The sequence below is a fragment of the Artemia sp. Qi Xiang Cuo genome, chromosome 21 (assembly GCF_049724085.1).
Source record: "Artemia sp. Qi Xiang Cuo chromosome 21, ASM4972408v1, whole genome shotgun sequence".
In the NCBI taxonomy this organism is placed as follows: Eukaryota; Metazoa; Arthropoda; class Branchiopoda; order Anostraca; family Artemiidae; genus Artemia; species Artemia sp. Qi Xiang Cuo.
The window spans coordinates 50612950-50638295 of NC_142814.1; the positions used below are offsets into that span (position 1 = coordinate 50612950).

Here is a 25346-nt window from a genome sequence, read left to right on the forward strand (position 1 = left end):
AGAAGGTCTCCAAGATCATCGATGCCGGGCGAGGTGGAAACGCCTGATTCCCGCCACAAGTACAAGTAAGTACATGATCTCTCTTCTGGCAAAAAATACAAAATTCCACATTTTTGCAGATAGGAGCTTGAAACCTCTATACTAGGGTTCTTTGATACGCTGAATCTGATGGTGTGATTTTCATTAAGGTTTTTTTTACTTTTAGGGTGTGTTTCCCCCTTTTTCAAAAATCAGGCAAATTTCATCAGGCACGTAACTTTTGATGAGCGTTTTCTGAAGTTGATGAAACGTATATATTGGAATCAGCATGTAAAATCTGATACTTTTTTTGTAGCTATTGGTATCAATATTCCGTTATTTCGAGTTTCGGTTACTAGTTGAGTCGGGTCGTTACCACGAACGTGTTTGATTTATTTTGAAAATATGGACATATCGTAGTGCTTTATATCTTAATAGTATGATATTTTAATTGAAAGATGCAATAATACAGAAATCCACACTCCAAATTTGTCCATTCGCCTTCAAACTCTTTAACATCGCAAAAGCGTTTGAGTATGACATGACGGCCATCTTCGCAAAATCAAAGCCTATGGGGCTGATGGTCACCTATTGATAGAATTGACATATCTTTTTGCAGTGACGGACACTCCTTCCACAACCCTCAGGGCAAAGGTCTCAAGTTATGCGGCTGGAGCATACTCAAGAAGTGTTCTATGGACTGACTCGTTTTCTGTTGAAATATCAAAACAGGCTTATTTGATTGGAATTTGAAATGCCTGGGGCCCTTTTTAATAGTCGAAAGTGATTGGAAGACAACTAACACCCCTTCCACGCCCACCATTTACTCCAAACACATCCAATCAAAATTTTGAGATAGCCATTTTGTTCAAAATAAGTTATGCCCTGGGGGCATATAAGGTTTTTATTGAAAGCTGTGTCGTAGAAACTTGAAAAAGGGATCATTCGATTAGAAATTCAAAGGGCTAGTACCATTTTTAATAGTCGAAAGTGATCGGAGGGCAACTATCCCCCCTCATGCCCATCATTCCCCCAAATACATCCAATCAAAATTTTGAGATAGCCATTTTGTTCAGCATAGATGAGTTCAAGAGTTTTAGAAAATTGGGTCTTTGAGGATGACACTCCCCTCAGAACCCTCAGGGACAAGGGTTTTAAGTTATGCCCTGGGGGCATATAAGGTTTTTATAGATAGGTGATGCTGTAGAAACTTCAAAAAGAGCTCATTCGATTGGAAATTCAAAGGGCTAGTGCCCATTTTAATAGTCAAAAGCGATTGGATGGACAACTAGCCCCCACCCTCACGCCCATCATTTCCCCAAACACATCCGATCAAAATTGTGAGATGGTCATTTTGTTCGACGTAGTTGATTTCAAGATCCGGAAATTGTGTTTTTGAGGAGGACACGTCCCCCACAACCCTCAGGGCAAGGGTTTTAAGTTATGCCCTGGGGGCATATGAGTGTCTTTTAATAGAAAGCGTTGTCATAGAAACTTCAAAACAGGACTCATTTGATTGGAAATTGAAACGAGCTAGTGCCCTTTTTAATAGTCAAAGGTGATTGGAGGGCAACAAGCCCCCCTCACACAGCTCATCATTTCCCTCAAACACATCCAATCAAAATTTTGAGATAGACCATTTTGTTCAACGTAGCTGATTTCAAGATATAAAATTATCTCTTTGAGGAGGACAACCCCCTCACAACCCTCAGGGCTAGGGTTTTAAGTTATGCCCTGGGGGCACATAAGGTTTTTATAGAAAGCGTTGTCGTAGAAACCTCAAAATAGGCTCATTCGATTGGAAATTCAAAGGGCCAGTGACCTTTTTAAAAGTCAAAAGGGATTGGAGGGCAACTAGCCCCTTCCCCCCACCCCACGCCCATCATTCCCCCAAACACATACAATCAAAATTTTGAGATAGCCATTTTGTTCAGCGTAGTTGATTTCCAGACAGAAAACATGTTTTTGAGGAGGACACTCCTCTACAACCCTTGGGCAAAGGTTTTAAATTATGCCCTGGGGGCATATCAGGTTTTTATAGAAGGCATTGTCGTAGAAACTTCAGAACAGGCTCATTGGATTGGGAATTCAAAGGGCTAGTGCCCTTTTTAATAGTTGAAAGTGATTGGAGGGCAACTAGCCCCCCACGCCTATCATTCCCCCAAATATATCCAATCAGAATTTTGAGATAGCCATTTTGTTCAGCGTAGCCTAGGTGATTTCCAGACAGAAAATGTGGTTTTTAGGAGGACACTCCCCTACAACCCTCAGGGCAAGGGTTTTTAGTTATGCCCTGGGGGCATATAAGGATTCATAAGAAGGCGTTGTTGTAGAAACTTCAAAACAGGCTCATTCGATTAGAAATTCAAAGGGCTAGTTCCCTTCTTAATAGTCGAAAGTGATTGGAGGAGAACTAGCCCCTCCCCCACGCCCATCATTCCCCCAAACATATCCAATCAAAATTTTGATATAGCCATTTTGTTCAGCGTAGTTGATTTCCAAACAGAAAATATGTTTTGAGGAGGAGACTCCCCAAGAACCCTCAGGGCAAGGGTCTTAAGTTATGTCCTGTGGTATATAAGGTTTTTATAGAAGGCGTTGTCGTAGAAACTTCAAAAGGGACTCATCTGATTGGAAATTCAAAGAGCTAGTGCCCTTTTTAATAGTCGAAAGTGATTGGAGGGCAACTAGCCCCCCCCCCACGTATATCGTTACCGTAAACACATCCAATCGAAATTTTGAGATAGCCCTTTGGTATAAAGTAGGCAAGTTGATTTCCATATAGAAAATATGCTGTTGAGAAGGACACTCCCCCACAACTCTCAGGGCAAGGATTTTAAGCTATGTCCTGGGCGCATATAAGGTTTTTATAGAAGGAGTTGTCGTAAAAACTTCAAAACAGGCTCATTCGATTGGAAATTCAAAGGGCTAGTGCCCTTTTTAATAGTCAAAAGTGATTGGAGGGCAACTAGCCCCCCCCACGCTCATCATTCCCCCAAACACATCCAATCAAAATTTTGAGATAGGCATTTTGTCAGCGTAGCTGACTTCCAGATATAAAATATCTTTTTGAGGAGGACACTCCCCACAGCCCTCAGGGCAAGGGTTTTAAGTTATGCCCTGGGGGCATATAAGGTTTCTATAGAAGGTGTTGTCGTAGAAACGTAAAAAAGGCTCATTCAATTGGAAATTCAAAGGGCTAGCGCCCATTTTAATAGTCGAAAGGTATTGGAGGGCAACTAGCCCCCACCCCCACGCCCATCTGTCCCCCAAACACCACCCATCCAAATTGTGAGATGGCGAAGTTGTTCAATGTAGTTGATTTCTAGATAGAAAATAGGGTTTTGAGTTGGACCCTTCCCCATAGCCCTCGGGGCAAAGGTTTTAATTTATGCCATGGGGGCTTATAAGGTTTTTCTAGAAGGCGTTGTCGTATAAACTTCAAAAAAGGCTCCTTCGATTGGAAATTCAAAGGGCTAGTACCATTTTTAAGAGTCAAAAGTGATTGGAGGGCAACTAGCCCCCCCCCACGCTCATCATTCCCTCAAACACATCCAATCAAAATTTTGAGATAGGCATTTTGTCAGCGTAGCTGACTTCCAGATATAAAATATCTTTTTGAGGAGGACACTCCCCACAACCCTCAGGGCAAGGGTTTTAAGTTATGCCCTGGGGGCATATAAGGTTTTTATAGAAAGCGTTGTCATAGAAACTTCAAAATAAGCTAATTCGATTGGAAATTCAAAGGGCTAGTGCCCTTTTTAAAAGTCAAAAGGGATTGGAGGGCAACTAGCCCCCCAACCCACGCCCATCATTCCCCCAAACACATCCAATCAAAATTTTGTGATAGCCATTTTGTTCAGCGTAGATGATTTCCATATAGAAAATATGTTTTTGAGGAGGACACTCCCCCACAACCCTCTGGGCAAGGGTTTTAAGTTATGCCCTGGGGGCATATAAGGTTTTTATAGAAGGCGTTGTCGTAGAAACTTCAAAACAGGCTCATTTGATTGGGAATTCAAAGGGCTAGTGCCCGTTTTAATAGTTGAAAGTGATTGGAGGGCAACTAGCCTCCCACGCCCATCATTCCCCCTAACACATCCAATCAGAATTTTGATATAGCCATTTTGTTCAGCGTAGCCTAGTTGATTTCCAGATAAAAAATATGTTTTTTAGGAGGACACTCCCCCACAACCCTCAGGGCAAGGGTTTTAAGTTATGACCTGGGGTCATTTAAGGATTCATAAGAAGGCGTTGTTGTAGAAACTTCAAAACAGGCTCATTCGATTGGAAATTAAAAGGGCTAGTTCCCTTCCTAATAGTCGAAAGTGATTGGAGGGGAACTAGCCCCTCCCCCACGCCCATCATTCCCCCAAACATAACCAAACAAAATTTTGAGATAGCCATTTTGTTCAGCGTAGTTGATTTCCAAACAGAAAATATGTTTTGAGGAGGAGACTCCCCAAGAACCCTCAGGGCAAGGGTCTTAAGTTATGTCCTGGGGTATATAAGGTTTTTATAGAAGGCGTTGTCATATAAACTTCAAAAGGGACTGATTTGATTGGAAATTCAAAGAGCTAGTGCCCTTTTTGATAGTCGAAACTGATTGGAGGGCAACTAGCCCCCCCCCCCACGTCCATCATTCACCCAAACACATCCAATCAAAATTTTGAGATAATTTTTACGTAGGCTAGTTGAATTCCAGATAGAAAATATGTTTTTGAGAAGGACACTCCTCAACAGCTCTCAGGGCAAGGGTTTTAAGTTATACCCTGGGCGAATATAAGGTTGTTATAGAAGGAGTTGTCGTAAAAACTTCAAAACAGGCTCATTCGATTGGAAATTCAAAGGGGTAGTGCCCTTTTCAATAATCAAAAGTGATTGGAGGGCAACTAGCCCCCCCCCCACGCTCATCATTCCCACTAACACATCCAATCAAAATTTTGTGATAGGCATTTTGTTCAGCGTAGTTGATTTCCAGATATAAAATATGTTTTTGAGGAGGACACTCCCCACAACCCTCAGGGCTAGGGTTGTAAGTTATGCCCTGGGGGCATATAAGGTTTTTATAGAAGGCTTTGTCGTAAAAACTTCAAAATAGGCTAACTCGATTGGAATTTCAAAGGTCCAGTGCCCTTTTTAATAGTCGAAAGTGATTGGAGGGCAACTAGCCCCCCCCCCACGCCCATCATTCCCCAAAACACAACCAATCATAATTTTGAGATAGCCATTTTGTTTAGCGTAGTTAATTTCCAGATAGAAAATATGTTTTTGAGGAGGACACTCCTCTACAACCCTTGGGCAAAGGTTTTAAATTATGCCCTGGGGGCATATCAGGTTTTTATAGAAGGCGTTGTCGTAGAAACTTCAAAATAGGCTCATTGGATTGGGAATTCAAAGGGCTAGTGCCCTTTTTAATAGTTGAAATTGATTGGAGGGCAACTAGCCCCCCACGCCCATCATTCCCCCAAACACATCCAATCAGAATTTTGAGATAGCCATTTTGTTCAGCGTTGGCTAGTTGATTTCCAGATAGAAAACATGTTTTTTAGGAGGACACTCCCCCACAACCCTCAGGGCAAGGGTTTTAAGTTATGCCCTGGGGACATATAAGGATTTATAAGAAGGCGTTGTTGTAGAAACTTCAAAACAGGCTCATTCGATTGGAAATTCAAAGAGCTAGTTCTCTTCTTAATAGTCGAAAGTGATTGGAGGGGAACTAGCCCCTCCCCCACGCCCATCATTACCCCAAACATATCCAATCAAAATTTTTATATAGCCATTTTGTTCAGCGTAGTTGATTTCCAAATAGAAAATATGTTTTTGAGGAGGAGACTCCCCAAGAACCCTCAGGGCAAGGGTCTTAAGTTATGTTCTGGGGTATATAAGGTTTTTATAGAAGGCGTTGTCATAGAAACTTCAAAAGGGACTGATTTGATTGGAAATTCAAAGAGCTAGTGCCCTTATTGATAGTCGAAACTGATTGGAGGGCAACTAGCCCCCCCCCCCCACGTATATCATTCACCCAAACACATCCAATCAAAATTTTGAGATAGCCATTTTGTTTAACGTAGGCTAGTTGATTTCCAGATAGAAAATATGTTTTTGAGAAGGACACTCCCCCACAACTCTCAGGGCAAGGGTTTTAAGTTATGCCCTGGGCGAATATAAGGTTGTTATAGAAGGAGTTGTCGTAGAAACTTCTAAAAAGGCTAATTCGATTGGAAATTCAAAGGCTAGTGCCCTTTTTAATAGCCAAAAGTGATTAGTAATATTTTTTGTTGTTGTTGTTGTTTAGACCAGGACACTTCGTATCGAAGAAGTTGTCGTGGAAACTTCGAAATGTGCGCATTCCATTGAAAATAGAAAGGGCTGATGCCCTTTTTAATAGTTGAAATTGATTGGAGGGCATCTAATTCCCCTTCCACTACCACCGTCCCATTGGCCCATTACGTTTAAAAGCTAAATGTTGCCGTAAGATTAAATCAAAATGCAGTGTGGTGATGCTAATGCCCAATAAGGCATCTCAGTAGTATCCCAAGAAAAACTGAGGGTATTATGTTCAAACTTTCGAGGCTACTTCTGCTCTTAAAATTTAACCAAATCAAAATAGTGTAAGTGTATCAAAGCTAACAAAGAAATTTGATGGATTTTTTTTGCGAATGGTATGAAGTTTACCATTTCAGGTCAACTGGAAGAGGCATGAAACTAAGTTAAACATTACACTTTGCGTCAAGAGTTTTAAAATGGTGTATGTTGTTAAAGACTGCTGAAAATTTTTCTCCAGCATTCAAATAGCAGGCCAAATTATAAAGTCTTAAAAAACGAAAATATTTAAAGTGTTATTTTCTTTTTCCCTGAAAAGACCATGTCAATATAAAACGAACAGAAATTAATTAAAAATAAACTTTTTCCACAAAATAAGTTTTTCAAAGAAAAGTAAAGAACTCCATTAAACAAAAAATGAGCAAAAATAAAATCAAATAATCTACCAAGCTCGAAACTACCACAAATCAGCATCGATAAATAAATGAAACCCAAGACGAACGGAAACTACAATAAATAACCGATTCAAATTCAAAACGAGCAGAAATTAACATAAGTTAGGCGCAAATACCCCTATGCCTTCCCAAGGCCAGAACAAAATTTGCACTTTACTGAAAAAATACAAACGAATGTGCATTGTCAGTTTAATATACATATACTGATATTTAGTAATCAAAACGTTAAAATTATTTGATTTATTAAAGTTATAAAAGTAAAAACATTTATATTTTTGTCAGTAGAGTGCAAATTTTGCAAATTTTGTTCACGTAAAAGTTTTATGGCAATTCGCCAGGATAGGAAGCACAGTTATTTTGCAGTTTCTGTACCTCCCTGTAAACTTTGTACTCAGAAACTTGCCTGGTTTCATCACATTTGCAGTCTTCTATCAAAGTATTCAGGTTGACTTCACTCAATGATGGATACATGGTACAGATTTTGGAAAGGAAATAATTGACTTCTTGTGCTGATATCAAAGTCCCATCTGTTTTCAGCATCTGTAGCTCTAACAGATTTTCTGGCCATCTTTTTGACTGCAGAATGCCACTTACAAGAATCACCATCAAGCAGGAGGGCAATTTTCTCAATAACATACTTCTTTTTAGCATGTCTACTGACACTGACAATGCGGTTCCATAACCTTTTTGCAGCGGAAATACACCCTGAACTGTGTAGTCGGCATCTAAGCTTGATCAATCGCTTCAGGTCTTTTGTGATCCACAGATTGTCAGATTAAAAAACTGGCACTACTTCCGTCAGGAAAATTGATGGAACTTTCCAAGTAGCAGGGAGTTGAGTGTTTAAACCTTAAGGCTCAAGTCAGTGATTGAGCATATTTCTTCAAATGAGTAATTACCAATCCACTCACCAAAGGCACATATAGAGTCCCAGTTCAATGGATGAACTGTAACTTTGCTTCTTTTTGGTTTTGGCATGTTGTTCTTTGCTTGCAACAGGATTACACAAAGCTCAGTGATTTGCAACGGGCCCATTGAGAGGGGAGGATGGTGTAGTTCATCGAGAATGGTAAATATCTGGTCTAAGGTACTGCCACTTTGATGGCTGGGAATGTTTACTACTTGTTTCAGATCAAGCGCATTGGATAGCCACTGTTTGCTGGTCTGGTTAAAGTGGCCTTCAAAAATAAAGACAGGAGCCGCAAATGTACATAGAAACTTATCATGGCAGGATTGCAAGTAAATCACAAGCCCCTTTCTGATTTTGGCACTTTCAGGGTAATAGACAAATGTCACTATCAGGCATGAAAACTTCTTTGACAGTTGGGAAGGGTTACATTCACCCCAGAATACTTCATGGCAAGAGTCACTGGGGGCACTTAGCAGTTTGGATGGGAGGTCGTTATGGAAATACGGTCCAACACCACTGCTTCTGATGTTTAGGCCTCTATCACGACGGGTGTTAAAAAAACAAGTGTAGCCTTTGATATACCCGGTATCATATAGCTATAGGTACACTGGATTCTTACAAGAAGACTTCTAGTTCGTTCATCTTGTTAGTCAAGGAGTAGGCGTTGGTCATGAGAACAGAGGGAAGTTGTGATTTGGCAGACAGGAATTCAGGAAATAAAACAGGAGGAGAAATTTTGCTGGAATCAGCAGAAAAAATCACAACAGCATGCGATGGCGTAAGAGTTAGTGGTATTTCATAGTGCGTCTGATCTTTTATTTTTACGAGCGACCGTAGTCTAACTTTCGGTTTAGTCTTTAATCTTGTCGACAGATCTGAAATATGCACTGGGATAAAATACCACTTTTTCCTGTTTCCTCCGTGCTTGCCTCTGCGTTTGCGTCTGTAGGTGGTTACCGGCAACGTCATAAGATTGCCATCTGGTGGCCTTTTTAGGAGTCTAAATTGCCATAGAGTAACGAATGTAGATGGCTCCACTACATGTCCAAGTTAATAAAGTTTGTAACTTGTCAATTTTTCGATTATAACTTGCATGAATACTGCACTAAACTAAGTCAAAAGGGTCAAGTTTTTGATTACTTACATTGCCAGGGCAAGAAACTAGGAACACTAGCACTAATAAGCTAAACTAGGCATGGGTGCAAAGCAGCTATTCAGCACTATGCCATCTACACCTTTTTCAATCAATGATTGGAATGGACTCAGTGAAGATACAGTTACTGTTTCCACAATAGCAATACTCAAAACAAGATTGGAACAACAAACCATGGAAATGTGAATGAGATTCCCTAATAAATCATCAACATAGAACTGAACAGATACATCATGGAACTCAGATGCTCAGAAGTGTGGATCAAGGAATTAAGGTAATATTTATAATATATTTTTGTAAATATTACCAATTTATTATATGAAATGTTTTAAAAGGTAGAATGGAAGGCGAATGTCTAGATTAGGGGCTGTTGAGGATGAAACATATTAAGAAAAAACATCTTACTTTAGAATATGCATTGTAGTTGTAGTTACTGTATTTTGACTGCAGCTCCAATATATTCTACCCTTAAAACACCCACCCCCCTCTAATGTGCAAATATACAGCCCAAATATATGTTTCCCATGTATTCCATTACCTGTCACTCTTGTTTTCCTGGTTCTTGCTTTGTCAGAATTTATTTAATTTACAGGTAAATGGGTTGAAACAACAGACACATTGGTGAAATACACAGGAAACATATAATTTGGGCTGTATATTTGCACATTAGTTAGGAGTTTGAAGGTAAAGCATAGTGGACTTGTAGTCAAAGCATATTAACTACAATAAGGCTATTCTGTATGTCAAACAGTTTGTGGTGACAAACTGTAAGTAAGGAGCTACCCAGCTCAATAGTAACAAAAACTCTAAAAAACAGAATTTTGATACCAATATAAATACGTCAAAAGAATCAAATTTTTATGATGATTTCAAATATATAAATTTTATCAAGTTTAGTGTTACTCATAAAAAGCTACACACCTGAGAAAATTTGCCTTATTTTCGAAAGAAAGGGGAAACACCCCCTAAAATTCATAGAACCTTGATGAAAATCACACCATCATATTCAGCACATCAGAGAACCCTACAGTAGACGTTTCAAGCTCCTATCTGCAAAGATGTGGAATTTTTTATTTTTTGCCAGAAGACAGATCACAGATGCATGTTTATTTGTTGTTTTTCTTCCCAGGGGTGATTGTATCAACCCAGTGGTCCTAGAATATCGCAGGAGGGGTCATTCGAATGGAAATTAAAAGTTCTAGAGCCCTTTTCAAGTGACAAAAAAAATGTTGGGCAACTAGGCCCCTTTCCACACTCATTTTTTTCCCAAAGTCACCCAATCAAAATTTTGAGACATCCATTTTGTTCAAACTGGTTGAAAAATATAATAACTATGTATTTTTGGATGACTTAATTCACCACAGTCCCCGGGGGAAGCGCTGCAAGTTATGAATTTTGCCCAATGTTTACATATAGTATTGGTTATTTTGAAGTATGCAGACATTTTCAGGGAGGATTTTTTATGGTATTGGGGGGGGTGTTACTTTTGAAGATCTTCCCATGGGGGAAGGGACATTGCTATGAAGGGGGCACCAGATTTCCCAGCATTATTTAAAAAACAATCAAAAATTAAATTAAAAAAACAAGTTTTTCAACTGAAAGTAAGGAGCACTTCAAAACTTAAAACGAACAGAAATTATTACATACATGATTGGGTTTGCCCCCTAGTCAATACCTTGCTCTTTACACTAAACTTTTTTTTTACTAATTTCATAAGAGCTATATATTCTAATTAACGACCTTTGTGATTAAGGCACCATTCTTAAAGAATTAGAACAAAATTTTAACTTTAGCGTAAAGAGTGAGGTATTGACTAGGGGGCAAACCCCATAATTTACGTAACAGAAATATACAAATATAGAAGTTCCCTACCTAAGTTATGTATATTTATTACTAATAAAAACGTTTGTACATAAAATTAAAAAACTTTCAAGTAAGCCCATGCAAATTTCGTTTTGGTTATTCATGTACAGTGAGCCAAAATCAAAACCTTCATTAATTCAAAAACGTTGAGAAATTTAATTTAAAAAAACAAGGTTTTTTACCTGAAAGTAAGGAGCAACATTAAAACTTAAAACAAACAAAAATTATTTTGTATATGAAAGAGGATGTCCCCTTCTCAATACCTTGCTCTTTACGCTAAAGTTTGACTCTGTCTCACAACTTTATTTTTTAAAACAATAAAAAACTTTGGCATAAAGAACGAGGCATTGAGGAGGGGACAGCCCCTTTCATATACGGAATAATTTCTGTTTGTTTTAAGTTTTAATGTTGCTCCTTACTTTCAGTTAAAAAAAAACTTGTTTTTTTATTTAATTATGAAGTAAGAAAATTCTTAACATGTTTCCTTCTCAATATCCCCTAATATAGACCTTAAATTTCCAAATTTTTATTGTTTCCTTTTGCTTTTATGTATTTTTAGCCCTAGGGCTGTATTTGGGGCCATCAAGGGGGGGGGGGAGGTTAAAAAAAGACCATGATATTTTTAAATATCATAAAATATGGAATTTAATTGTACCACTTTTATTTGCTAAGCATATTTCCTTCAAAAAAGGCTGACCCAGCTAGGGTAAATAACCACTGTTTTGAAGATGACCATTTTTTTCTGAACTAGCCAAAATGACAACAAAACAGTAATATTGTTCCATATAGGGGTGGGGGTAAAATTCAATTGCAGCAAAAGTGATTATTATATTTGGAAAGAGCATAAAAAACAGGCATTGAGAGGTATGTTCACTTTATTTGTAAGCCAAAAATATGAACAGCAAAATATTTACCAAAGTGTGTCCTGGGAGGATATTTTGATGTACCTACCTCCATCCCTTCTCTCCCTAGAGGGCAGTGGCCTTTGAAGACCTTTAAAACTATTTGTTTTAAGAAAGCAGGACCTTGCAAAACAGTTGTTCTGTTTAAATAAAGTTCAAGAAAACTGTTTTCAGCTGCAAAAATTTACTAATTGATATAAAATACCCATTGATATAGCTTAAAATTCTACTCAAATAACAGGAATTGCGTTTTCAAAACTAGAACCAGAGAAAAAGAAACTGATAACTGAAAATTAATGTAAAATGTTGTTTTTTTCCAAATTTTAATAGGTATAGACCTGTTGGTAAATTTGCAGTGGGTCATATAATTTAGTTAAGATGAAAGTGAAAATGTCATTTGATGCCTTTTTTATGCCCTTTCATAATTCAATAAATGCTACTGGGGCTAATTGCATTTCGAGCCCTTAAAGGGGCCCCAAAGTAATTTCATTTTTTGTAACCACACAAAGAAGTTATCAACACTAGTTAAGTTATTGAAAAGTGGTTAAAAACATCACTAGTTTATAAACAAGTTGTTCAAGAGTAACACATTCCACAAATACTTATTTCTAAAAATTCAAACCTCTTTTATCAGGCAATTCAAATATCCATAATTACTTTAACTAATAACTACCTTAACTTGTACTTTGAAGCAAAATTAAGGTCCATGCTGGATATGTTCTGCTTCATCAATGATGGTAATTTGGAATGTCACTGTGTTATGGGCCCAGTGATGTTGCATTAATTGGCAGCTGAGAGGGATGGATTGTACCACTTATATTTCCATGGCTTGTTGTTCTATTCTTTTTCAAGTCTTGACTTGAAGGAGGCAGTAGTGGGTGCAGTCATGGTTTTGTCTTGACAGTTGTTCCAGTTGTTGGTAATACACTTGGTAAAATAGTTTTATGCATTTTGGTCTTCAGTCTTCACTTTGTTAGCTTCTGCAAGTGTCCTCTAGTGCTGTGTTGACCTGTATGTTTTGTGAGGAGGGTGTTGTTTGGTTAACTATTATATTAGTAGGTCAGCATCATATTGCACCTGCAATGTCTGAAGACTAGTGTTGGTAGTTTTAGATGCTCTAGTCTTTTATCATACTGCATATTTTGTAGACCCGTGATGCCTTTTTTGGCACGTCTTTGAACTCCTTTGGTTATTCTGGTATCAAGCTTGTAGGAGGGGGAGGTCAAACATGTTCCAAAATCCAAGAACAGCCTATTAATAGCCTTGTAAAGTCTCAGGAAGAGTGTACAGGAATGACTGGTGACAGTACATTTCAGCAGGCCTAGACTTGAGTTAGCTTTTGACACTACTTGTTGCCAATGCCTGCAGAACTTGAGTTGCTCATCAACAAGTACTCCCAATGATCATTCTTCATGACTGGTTTGTAGCTGAATATCAGATCATGACTTCTGGCCATGCATGGTATACTGGTGGTGAGGATTGTTATTGCTGAAATGGAGGACACTGCATTTGTTGATGTTGAACTCAAGTAGCCATTCACTGGTCCACTTCTGGATTCTCTGGAGGTCTGATCACAGGCTTTGTGGAATGGCTGGCTTGGAGTCATCAGCATAAAGCATGGTGTTATTTGTGGCTTCCTTTGTCTTATCATTTATGTAAATGAAGAAAAGGGTGGGGCCTAGAACAGTACCCTGAGGAACTCCACTGACAACATCACCTGGTTTGGGAAATTGTGGATGCCAACTGCCAATAGTTTGGCCCTAAGGTGTCTGTGGGGCACCTTGTCAAACACTTTAGCAAGGTCAAGCAAAATAAGGTCAACAGGTACTTCCTTCTCCAGAAGGTCAATGATGATATTATAAGTTTCAACCATGTTGGTCTCCACTGAATTTCCTGAAAGGAAGCTGTGCTGGTCCAGTGACAGTATACTGTTGGACAGAAGATGTGTCAAAATTTTGGCATTCACAATATGTTCCAGGGTTTTTGCTACAGCTGAGGTTAAGCTGATAATTCTCTGCATTTGTCTTTTCACCTTTCTTCAATATTGGTGTAATGCGAGAGCTTTTCTAATCTGAAGGCTGTCTTTGAGTCAAGGGACTTCTGGAATATTTGACATAGTAGAGTTGAGATCTCATTAGCTAGTTTTTTTAGGAGCCTTAGGTGGGTGTTACCCCTCCCTGCCAACTTGTTAGCATCTAGCACTTCAAGTTGCTTCATGACAGACCCCAGAGAAATTATGATAGGTGGCATAGGGTTTGGTACACTATACACTGTACTGTTGAAGAGAGGACCATCAGGATCATTGGTAAACACTGATCCAAATTGCCTGTTGAGTAACTCAGCAGTTTCTTGCAGGTCAGTAACTTCTGTGCCATTAGATTTCTTTAGCTTCTTTACTGAATGTCTAATATGATCTTTGCTGGATATGTAGTTCTAGAACCTTTTGGGGTTTCTCTTGCTATAACCTGCAGGCTTGGACTCAAAGTTTGAAAAGAGTTGTTTAGTGAGATTTTGTAGTTTGTTTTGAGCCTTTGCAAACTTCTCATAGTGATCATCTTTCCCCTTTTTGTGATACTTGTTTCAGTATTAGCTTTTTTGGTTTTATTCTCTACATCTGAGGGGTCATGTGTGGGAGTCAATTGAAAATACTCAATTTAATGATAAAATTGAGTTTATTGAAGCTACAAATAATTAACACATCTAGAATGGTATTTATTTGCAATAAAATCCCATTCATCAGGATTTTCATTCATATCTTATTCATTCATAGGAATGGGACTTATTGCAAATAAAATCCCATTCCTAGATGTGGTAGTTATTTGTAGCTTTGATAAACTCAATTTTACTATTTATAGAAAACCAACACAAAATAATAGATATTTGCATTTTAAATCAAACCACCCCCCACATGTTAAAAGAGCAGTTGTAATATACCTTGTTGATTGTATTCCCACATCACAGCAGAATTAAACTTCCCATAAAATTAATGAATAGTTTACCATGTGAGATTTCTGACAAGCCCTTAAACATAATTTACCTCCCCTACATCCCAAAAATCACTACAAATCTTAAAAAAAGTTTGCACAAAAAATAATCTGTACGCATTATTCACAAATAATTTTAAAATCATAAACTTCTAAATTCTGGTAAAGATAAAACCGAAGTTACTTGCCAAAGAGGGGTCTATCAAATACCATGCAATTGTGGCAAATATTATGTAAGTAGAACACACCAGAATTTAGAAAAGCCCATACAACTGCCCTTATTTGATGAATCTGCCCTTATTAGCAATGACCTAGGCATAAAGCAGGTAGTCCGAGGATCAATTGAAATCAGACTTAAGATTAATAATAATTTTTTCCTAAATAGGGACTTTGGGGAATATTCACTAAATGCTCTATACACATATTTAATTAAAATGATCTTACAAAATATTTAAAAAAAACAATAGACATTAACACAGAACCAGTCACAAAAAGAACTTTGAGGTTAGCTGCCAAAAAGGCTGGATTGGCAATAAGAATGTGTTTTTAAATTATTTTTCTTTCATCTCATTTAATCGCCTTGTTTTACCTTACTTTTTATCAGTCCTGGTTGAACTTTGCTGAAGTAAGGATGCTAGGACTGCTTTGAAAAATTTTTGGTTTTATTGGTTGCATGTTGTTGTGAGTCTTTTTTCTTTTATATATTTTTGTCTTGCTGAGGACGGCCCTTGGACATAGGGCCAAAATATTCATTCAAACTATCTCCACTGTCTTGCAAAAAAATTTCCCTATTGTTCTTTGTGCTTTTGTTGTTTGTTACCTGGCTCAACAGTAACTGAAACTCTAAAAAACGGAATTTTGATACCAATAGATACATCAAAAGAATTGTATGTTTGATACTGATTTCAAGTATATAGGTTTCATCAAGTTTATTCTTACCCATCAAAAGTTAAGAGCCTGAGAAAATGTGCCTTATTTTCAATAAAAGGAGAAAACACCCCCTGAAAGTAGTAGAATCTTAATGAAAATCACACCATCATATTCAGCATATCAGATAACCCTTCTGTAGGGTTTTCAAGTTCCGATCTGCAGGAATGTGGAATTTTCTATTTATTGCCAGAAGAAACATCATGGATGTGTGTTTATTTGTTTTTTCCCCAGAGGTGATGGTATTGACCCAGTAGTCCTAGAATGTTGCAAGAGGGCTGATTCAAACAGAAATTATAAGTTCAAGTGCCCTCTTTAAGTAACCCCAAAAATTTGGAGGGCAACTAGGCCCCCTCCCACACTCATTTTTTTCCCCAAAGTCACCAGATCAAAATTTTGAGATAACCATTTTGTTCAGCATAGTAGAAAAATCTAATAACTATGTCTTTGAGGACAACTTAATCCCCCCACCATCCCTGGGAAAGGGCTGCAAGTTATGAGCTTTGCCCATTGTTTACATAAAGTATTGGTTCTTGGGAAATATACAGACGTTTTCAGGAGCAATTTTTTCTGCTGGAGGGGGCTGGGGGAGGCTGTTATGTTGGAGGATCTTTCCATAGAGGAATTATTCATAGGGGAAGAGAATTTTCATGAAGGGGGCACTGGATTTCCCAGCATTATTTAAAAAACAATCAGAAAATAAAAATAAAAAAAACAAGTTTTTTCAACTGAAAGTAAGGAACAACATTAAAACTTAAAATGAACAGAAGATAATATGGATATAAGGAGGGTTGTTTCTCCTCAATAGCTCACTCTTATGTGAGCAAGAAATGAACAGAAATTTTTTGGTATATGAAAAGGGCTGACTCCTCCTCAACACCCTGCTCTTTATGCTAAAGTTTGACTTTTTTTCACAACCCTACTTTTTGAAACAATAAAAATTTTAATGTAAAGAGTGGGGCATTGAAGAGAAGACAGCCTCTTCCATATACAGAATAATTTCTGTTTGTTTTAAGTTTTAATGTTGCTCCTTACTTTCAGTTAAAAAAAAACTTTTTTTTATGTAATTGTTAATAGAAGCCAGACCATATGGGATTTTGAAAGTTTCTTACACTTTTTCTTCTTTGCCTTGCCTCTAGTCAACATGTTAAATTTGGTATTCAAAATCGTTATTTCATGAATTTTGTTTCTTGAATTGTCTTGAAATTTAGCTTCTGGAATTTTGAAAAAATCAAAGAGTGAATTTCAGACCAATTATTTTTATTAGATTTCGGGAAAGATAAGAAAGACAAGAAAAATATATTATATTAAAGGACAATTCAAAGAATCAATAAAGATCTTGAAGAATGATACTTAGTCTTATACACCAAAGATCATAACAAAACAAGAATATGCAAAAGGAAAAGATTTGTTAATAGGACAGTTAAAAAGAAATTGTACCATCAATCAAAGACCAAATATTTTGACTTCACACACAAAAGGCTTTATTAATGAGGGGGGGGCTTAGCTTGAACCAACTTATAAAAAAAGGTAAGAAAAACTTAATAAATAAGAGCTATACAAGAACAACCTGAGCATTGAAAGAAAAACTCAAACCTATCAATTGGTTGTTTTTACATTTTTCTTTGAAAATACCAGGGCAGTGTCATGAGCAGCCAATTTTCAGGTGGGTAAGCCCATATTATATCAATTGCACTGCATGCAACTTACATTAACTACAATCCTCATAAACTCAACCTTGTTTTGGGTGATTCTATTCAGAACTTGAGATGATTGTTTTTCACAACTCTTCCAGAGCTGTACTGTTTTATTGTGAATAGCAGTATATGCTACCAACTGTTTGTTAATGTTTGGAAAGCCATAGGCTAACTGTTGTTCAGCTGGAGTAATCATTTACTACAAGATGGGCATGGGCATACTGGAACAGATTGGTATCTATATGCATAGGCCTATCTAATGTTGATATATAGTGAAAAAGCTCTTAGGAGATGAAATTCATTTCCAATAGAAATGCTTATTATATTCGTAATCAGCATAAAAAAGGCATCAAATGGTGTATTCACTTTATTCCTAACTCAATAATATGATTTCATAGAACTTTAAAAGCTTATCGAAGCTACCGTTTCAAAAGCTGTGACCTCTTCTCTGGATCAGTTTCAGCAAGATCTTAAACAAGAACTGGGGAACATTAACAGCAAAATCTCTAACTTGGAAAGTGAGATCGCAGGCAAGTGCACCCTAGCAGAAGTTGAATCCAAATTAGAAGATATAGTTACTAGCAGGCTGAACCGGTGTCAGAGCGATACTACCAAGAACTTTGAAAGTGATGTTAGACGGATCATCCGTGAGGACAGAGAGAGACAGAAAAGGCAGCTCAACATTGTAGTTTACGGAGTTCCTGAATCATGTGAAGAGGCAGCTGATATTCTGATGTTTATTCAGGATCATCTTGCCCAGTCATACAATCTGCCCTCTGTCAAAATTTTGAAGCCGCAGCGGCTCGGGAACAATCCACCGAAACCAGGTGACCGACCTAGACCTGTCCTCTTCCTCACTGATAACTACAAGATAAAAAAGGAGATTGTGACTAAGTCGAGGGAGCTGAAGGGTGCTGTGCAGTTTCACTTTGACCGCACAAAGGCGGAAAGGGAGAAACGAAAACAAATCCAAACTTCAAAAAACGGGGCAGCGACGGAGCACTAAAGTGCCCACTGCCTGCTGAGGATAGCCCATATGTAAATAGTTTCCACAGTTGTAGTAGTGTCGATGATAGTGATTCATTTAAGAGTGGCAATAATAGTTGTGCTTTCCATTCATGCTCGAGCCCTAGCTCATCAGATATTAGTTTCAAGAGTTTGCCAAAAGTGATACATTATAGTAACCCTCCACAGACTAGTCAAAAGAAATTATTGAAGCTTTTTTACACGAACATTGATACAGTGACAAATAAGCTTCCTGAACTAAAACTTACAACTACTGCTGAAGAATACGATGTGTTGTGTATCTGCGTGCTGACCCCCAAGAACTCTACTACCCCACTGGAAGATGATCATATCATGATCCCCGGATATCGCCTGTTCTCGAATCTCTCAACTCACCCCAGAAGAGGCGTTGCTGTTTATGTGAAGGATGTATTACAGGTCAGAGATTTGACTTTGAATCATGATTATTCCCCATGGGTTGAGAGTGTTTTTGTTAATATTGTTATTGGGGGAAGCCACTTCTAATAGGATGCGTTTATAGAAGCCCAAGCAGCCCAGATGCCGCTGCCTCTTATGGGGCTCTTACTCAATTAGCTGATCATGCATCTAAGCATTGTAACCAAGATTTTATTTTAATTGGAGATCTAAATATGCCTGATATTTTGTGGGTGGATGGAGCAGGTTACCATCAAAGTTCAACTGCAACTAACCCGTTTGTGGAATATTTAGGCAACAATAATCTGTACCAATTAATTGATCAGCCAACCCGTTACAAAAACAACCAGATACCATCTCTACTAGACTTGACAATCACTAACAACCCAGGACTGCTAGTGAATACTGATTACCTGCCCCCCATTGGCGCTAGCGATCACCTCTGTATTTCCCATGACTTGCTAATAAGTCAACCACCAAACAACTGCACCAAACGAACGTATACCGACTACAGCAGGATCAGGGAAATACTACAGGCGGTTGCATGGGATCAAGTGACTAACAGTGATGATATAGAGCAAGCCTGGCTAAATTTCAAGAACGCCGTCCTCCATGTTGAGCAGCTTTGTACTTCAACGTCTTTTGTCAAGGCACCTAGAACACTGCCTCACATAGATTGACCCATTAAAAGAGCCATGAACAGGAAGAAAAAGGCACTTTCGAAGTACAAGAAGTGTGTATGCACACGACACTGGGAGCATTATGCCAGAGCCAGGAATAAGTTGAGACATCTAACTAGGCATTTTATGGCAGAATATGAGGAGAAGATAGCCTTTAGTATAAAGGAAAACCCTAAACGATTTTGGAGGTATGTGTCCAAGAAAGATAAGAACAGGCGATCAATACCATTCTTATTCAACGCTGAAGGGAAAAAGTTGGAAGACCCAGAAGCTATAGCAAATTTGCTTAACACTACCTTCGCTTCGAACTTCTCCTCAGACTCATCAGCTGAACCCTCATGTCCTGACCCCAGACATATCGAACATCTTATGCCGAAACTCATCATCACGACTGAAGAGGTTAAGAAAAGACTATCAAAGCTGGACCCTAACAAAGCCAAAGGACCAGACGGCATCCATCCCAGGCTGCTCAAAGAAATCTCTGATATAGTCACCGAACCGCTCTGCTCCTTGTATAATCTGTCTTTGAAGACAAAGAAACTACCACCGGATTGGCGTACAGCAACAATAACTCCAATATTTAAGACAGGTTCCAGAAGCCAGCCAGAGAACTACCGGCCCATAAGCCTTACCTCAGTCGTTGCTAAGCTGATTGAAGGAATTGTCAATGATGCCGTTATAGCTCACATGACAAGGAATGGTCTCCTTTACAGCGGCCAACATGGCTTTAGAAAAGGAATGTCCATTGAAACGAACCTGATCCAAGCTTATGAATCAATCACTGAGGTTATCGAATCGGGATCCCCTGTAGACGTGTTCCTACTGGACCAGGCAAAAGCCTTTGATAAAATGTCCCACCGGTACCTGATGATTAAACTGTCAGCATATCACATTGATGTAGACGTAGCCCAGTGGATCCATAGCTTTCTGTCTGATAGAATCCAGATTGCTGCAGTCTACGACCACAACGGAAACCTCGTGTACTCGGCACCAGTAAATGTCAGAAGTGGTGTGCCACAGGGAACTAAGTTGGGCCCGACTTTATTCAACCTCTACATTAATGATGCTCCTGAGGTTGTCCAGAATCTGCTGGAACTATATGCAGACGATTCCAAACTTTTTGGACCTGCCGCTTCTGACGAAGACTGCAATGCCCTGCAACAAGACTTAACAAACCTCTGCCAATGGGCCTCAACTTGGACACTAGAGTTTAACCCAAGCAAATGTAAAGTTTTACATCTTGGACTGAACAACCCTTGCCATAGCTACCATATGTTGGACTCTACTGGTGCTATAACACCCATCCAAAGCGCAGAGGAAGAACGTGATCTCGGGGTAATCATAGATAATAAGCTGAAGTTCCATAGTCACTGCGGAACTCAAGCCGCAAAGGCAAACAAGATCCTAGGCCTAATCAAGCGATCAGTGACTAGTCGCCACCCCAGGGTCATTAAGAAGCTTTACACAGCCCTTGTCCGCCCTCATCTTGAGTTTGGGATGGCAGTTGCAAACCCCCACTTTAAATGCAATGCAGAGTTGCTTGAAAAAGTCCAGAGAAGAGCTACTAGGCTCCCATTTGCCAACCAACAAATCCCATATGAGCAACGCCTAGAAAAGCTTGATTTGCAAACTCTGACCTACCGTAGAAAAAGGGGGACGTAATTTTGGCATATAAGTTGATGAACAGCAGTGTTATCAAGCCCATTCTCAAACAGGACCAGTCTAGCAGAGCGCGAGGTAACCCCATAAAACTCCGCCAAAGATTCAGCAGAAAGCGTGAGAAATACAACTTCTTCACCAATCGCGTTGTTCCGTTGTGGAATTCACTGAGCGATTCAACTGTTTCCGCAGCTTCAGTTAACAGCTTCAAGACTGGCGTTGACCATGACTGGAGGAACAAGCCATGGAGGACGCAGTGGGATGAGCCTGCATCCACCACTAGGGTCTATTAGTGTGTGTTATTCAACTGTCCTGTATACGTGTAGGATGTGATGATCCATTAATGAATTGTGCAACGAACTCCTGTCAATACTACCTGGCGACATCTACAGGTTCCTGCAACCTTAGTCGCTAGAAGATGCGATTTAAGGTAATTTAAGGTAATTTACCCTTTTTTATGCTGATTATGAATATAATAATCATTTCTATCGGAGATGAATTTCAGCCCCCTCCCCCCTATATATGCCAATTCAGGGTTAGGTTAGGTATATATAGGGGGGGGGCTGAAATTCATTTCAGATAGAAATGATTATTATATTCATAATCAGCATAAAAAAAGGTGGTCAATATCTACCACATCATATTATTGAGTTAGGACTAAAGTAAATACACCATTTGATGCCTTTTTTAATGCTGATTACGAATATAATAAGCATTTCTATTGGAAATGAATTTCAGCCCCCCCCCCCTTTATCGGCCAATTCAGGGCTAGGTTAGGTATAGCCTCTATAGGGGGGGGGGGCTGAAATTCATTTATGATAGAAATGCTTATTATATTTATAATCAGCATAAAAAAGGCATTGAATGGTGTATTCACTTTAGTCCTAACTCAATAATATGATTTGGTAGATATTGACCAAAAAGGCATCAAATGGCATATTCACTTTAGTCCTAACTCAATAATATGATTTGGTAGATATTTACCAATAATTGTAATAAGCATAAAAAAAGGCATCAAATGGTATAGCCTATTCACTTTAGTCCTAACTCAATAATATGATTTGGTATATATTTACCAAAATATTGCTCTTCAATGACTGTTATTCAACCAATTTAGGGGGTCCAAAGAAGTTGCTTAGTCCCCCCCCCCCTTAGTTCAGAATGAAATGATGCCACTGCTATCACATAGGCATAGGCCTAGAAAGAAGTAGAGCTAAACTAAAATTTTACTGTAACATTTTAGACTGGACCATGTAAGAAAACATCTTACTAGCTCTTTTGTGATAAGCTTGATGTTATACACCTTCTTTTGGATATTAGGCTACCTTTTGAATAGAAAACTAAGACTTGGGCAATCTTTTCAGAAAGTAATCTACAGCAAGCTATCCTCAAGAAGGGTATTAGAACTAAATTTGATGGAATCTTTTTCTCAGAATTTTATTCAGTGCTTACTGTGTATACTGAGTAGGTTAATGCTAACCTTTTAAAAAAATTCTTTGACTTTAGAAATTTTTAATCTTCTATTTCTTTCCTAAATTGTTCTCTTGACGAGCTTCAGAGTTACAAGAAAAACAGCCGGAGAAGTTTTCGGAATCTAGCCAGATTAATCATAGACTATTTTAGAAGGTTAAAATCAAATGAGTATTTGACACTAAACCCTGTCCTAGCGTCATAAATGAAAGAACAAATGGTAAATTTGTAGTTTAAAGCATATTCTGGATAGGATGAAAGTAAATACACCACTTTTTACCTTTTTATACTTTTTCATAAATTCAATAATCGTTCTGGGGGAAATTACATCTTGACCCCTTAAAGGCTAAAAGCCATCAGAACAGCCCATAGTAACCAAAAGTTCAAAATATGTTTATTGAAAAAAATGGCTAAAAAGAGCCAGACATGGGCTGAAAAATAACGTTTTGCTGTGATGTCATTTCAAAGGATTTCAGATTCTTTAAAACTTTGAATAGGATCTGAAGGACAAAGTTTGAAGGATTTCAGACTTCAAACTTTTAATAGGATCACATTTAATTTGGATTGGGCTTTTCTTTTTTTTCAGTGACATATTTACTAATTCTTGAACCTGTTATTATCATGAGTGGACTTACTAAACATAGTCGAGACAATAGACAAAACGCATGCAATATAGACGTCCAACTGAAATAATTTTATGGTACTGGTCAATTTTGTGTTTGTGCGCCTTAGTTTCTTAGAATCTTAGTGCACATTAACGTCACTATACATAGCGAAAAGATAGCCAGATACCCAACCCTTTTTTAAACTCTAAAAGATAGGGCACTTAGACATTTGCATCATATACTTTTTGTCTGTGGTCGTGACTAAGATCGTAAAGGTCCAGTGCTTCCAAGTCATTGGACTTGGTAAGCTTCTGCATTGTTTTTTTTTGCGATAAATATGGATCTAAACTTTAAAGCTCATTCAAGAAATCTTGTGAATTGCTATTTTGGTTCTTATTAGCATTTTTTAAATTTTACCCCCCGACAATCCCCTGAGACAATTTCAGTTCACTAGCGGTTCACTATCTCGCAATATGGTATTTCTTGTTATACGATAATATGTATTCGTATGCAATAATCATTGGAGTTAAGTAAGTTTGTTATTCAATATTATATTTATCACCAGAAACTATCACAGCCATGGGTGCCCATATGGAGGGGCAGGGGGGGGGCTCTTGCCCCCCCCTGGCTGAATGATGCTGCTTTATTTTCATATTTTGTTCTGAGATTTCTATTATATAGCATTAAAAGTAGCAATTAGACGAAGTTTGCCCCCCCCCCTGGAATTCAGCTTATGGGCGCCCATGATCACAGCTGGAAATCATATGCATTTCACTGCTTTGACACTATTAAGCTGTAGTGATAAAAAGTGGTACAAATTTGAGGGAGAGGAGGATATTTATCCCCCCCCCCCCGATTTTTAAAAAAATACCTTCTTTGTGCCAATATTGAAAAATATTCCTGTTTTGGTACTTTCACTGAAAAAAACTGTCCCCCGTAGGCTTTGAAAATTTTATTTTGGCCTACCTAACATTTTTATGAATTGACACCACTGGTTATTAGTTCCATTGTTTTAAGAATGGTTTTTTACCCTGGGGAGAAAAATTTTCCCCAAAGCATAATAGCTTCTGTTTCTGCAAAATTTCTAAGAGACTTAGACATAAAATATCGCTTTCAAAAGAATCTTACTGTAATAAATCCTGACCTGTCTTCAATGGGCCTATCTCTTTGCCATAAACATATCCTTTCAGCATTTATGTTAAGTAACTCATTCGCTATTTATGGTTTCTTTGTTTGCAAATGTTTTCTTCTTTAAGCTTTTATCCATGTTCCTTACTATATGAGAATTAAATTTATACCGATTTTCATTTCACAGTAATTAATAACTAAAAAACACGACAGAGACATTGATTTATACAATTAAACAGCATGCCCAGCTAGTGTTATACTGAAGATTATGTAAGTAAAGCGTGTTAAAGTTTAAAGATTTTGAATTTATGGACTTCCATTAGTGATGTCGTTTACAGACGTCACCAAGGAGAGTCTTGCGAGGAGAGGAAAAATACCCTTCTTCCTCATAACAAAAAGACGTATCAAAAGTGAAGAATTAGACTTACTCCCATTTAAAATAAATTAGCAAAGCTGCGCTCTTTCTAACATTCATATTAAAATATTGAAAAAATGATCCAGTTGCATTCAAAATACCTAAAGGGTGAAGAAATTTTTGAAAATTATTTTTGTTAATAATATTAAAAAATCCTATTAAAAAAAAAACAACTTACGAGACTCGATTTAATTTTCTCTAATTTCAAAGAATTTCGAAAACCTAAAATAACATGTTGTATTTCAAACAGTAGGCTGTACGAAAAGTGTGTTTCAATCCCACTTTCTAGCAGGGGCGTAATTTCGTCAAAACCCAAGGGAGAGGGGGAAAGTTGGAGCCAGTTTTGCCAAATCAAGTGAAAATGACAGTAAAAACTAAAAAATAAGCCATTCAGTACCATAGAGGTACTATTTAGTACTTCGAAAGCACTATAAAGGTACTGAATAGTACTATATAAAGGTAACTTGAAATACTATCAAGGCAAACATGTACTA

At 38.0% G+C, this 25346-nt stretch overlaps 2 protein-coding genes across 4 annotated transcripts in view; both read right to left on the minus strand.

The window, feature by feature from the left end:
- LOC148939681 (tuftelin-interacting protein 11-like) overlaps positions 1-22751 on the minus strand; it is a 52862-nt gene extending 30111 nt beyond the window's left edge. Inside the window, exon 1 of one of the 3 annotated variants that reach the window (XM_089106779.1) lies at positions 22687-22751. The gene's annotated coding sequence lies outside the window, so the exon portion shown is untranslated. Of the gene's footprint in view, positions 1-22504; positions 22522-22686 lie in introns of those variants that run through there. The other 2 variants (XM_089106778.1, XM_089106780.1) reach the window with 2 other exon arrangements.
- LOC148939682 (uncharacterized) lies at positions 13526-13867 on the minus strand. Its single transcript, XM_089106946.1, has one exon. It carries the CDS (start codon positions 13865-13867, stop codon positions 13526-13528), a length of 342 nt encoding a protein of 113 aa, XP_088963072.1.
- Positions 22752-25346: the final 2595 nt, after the last annotated feature.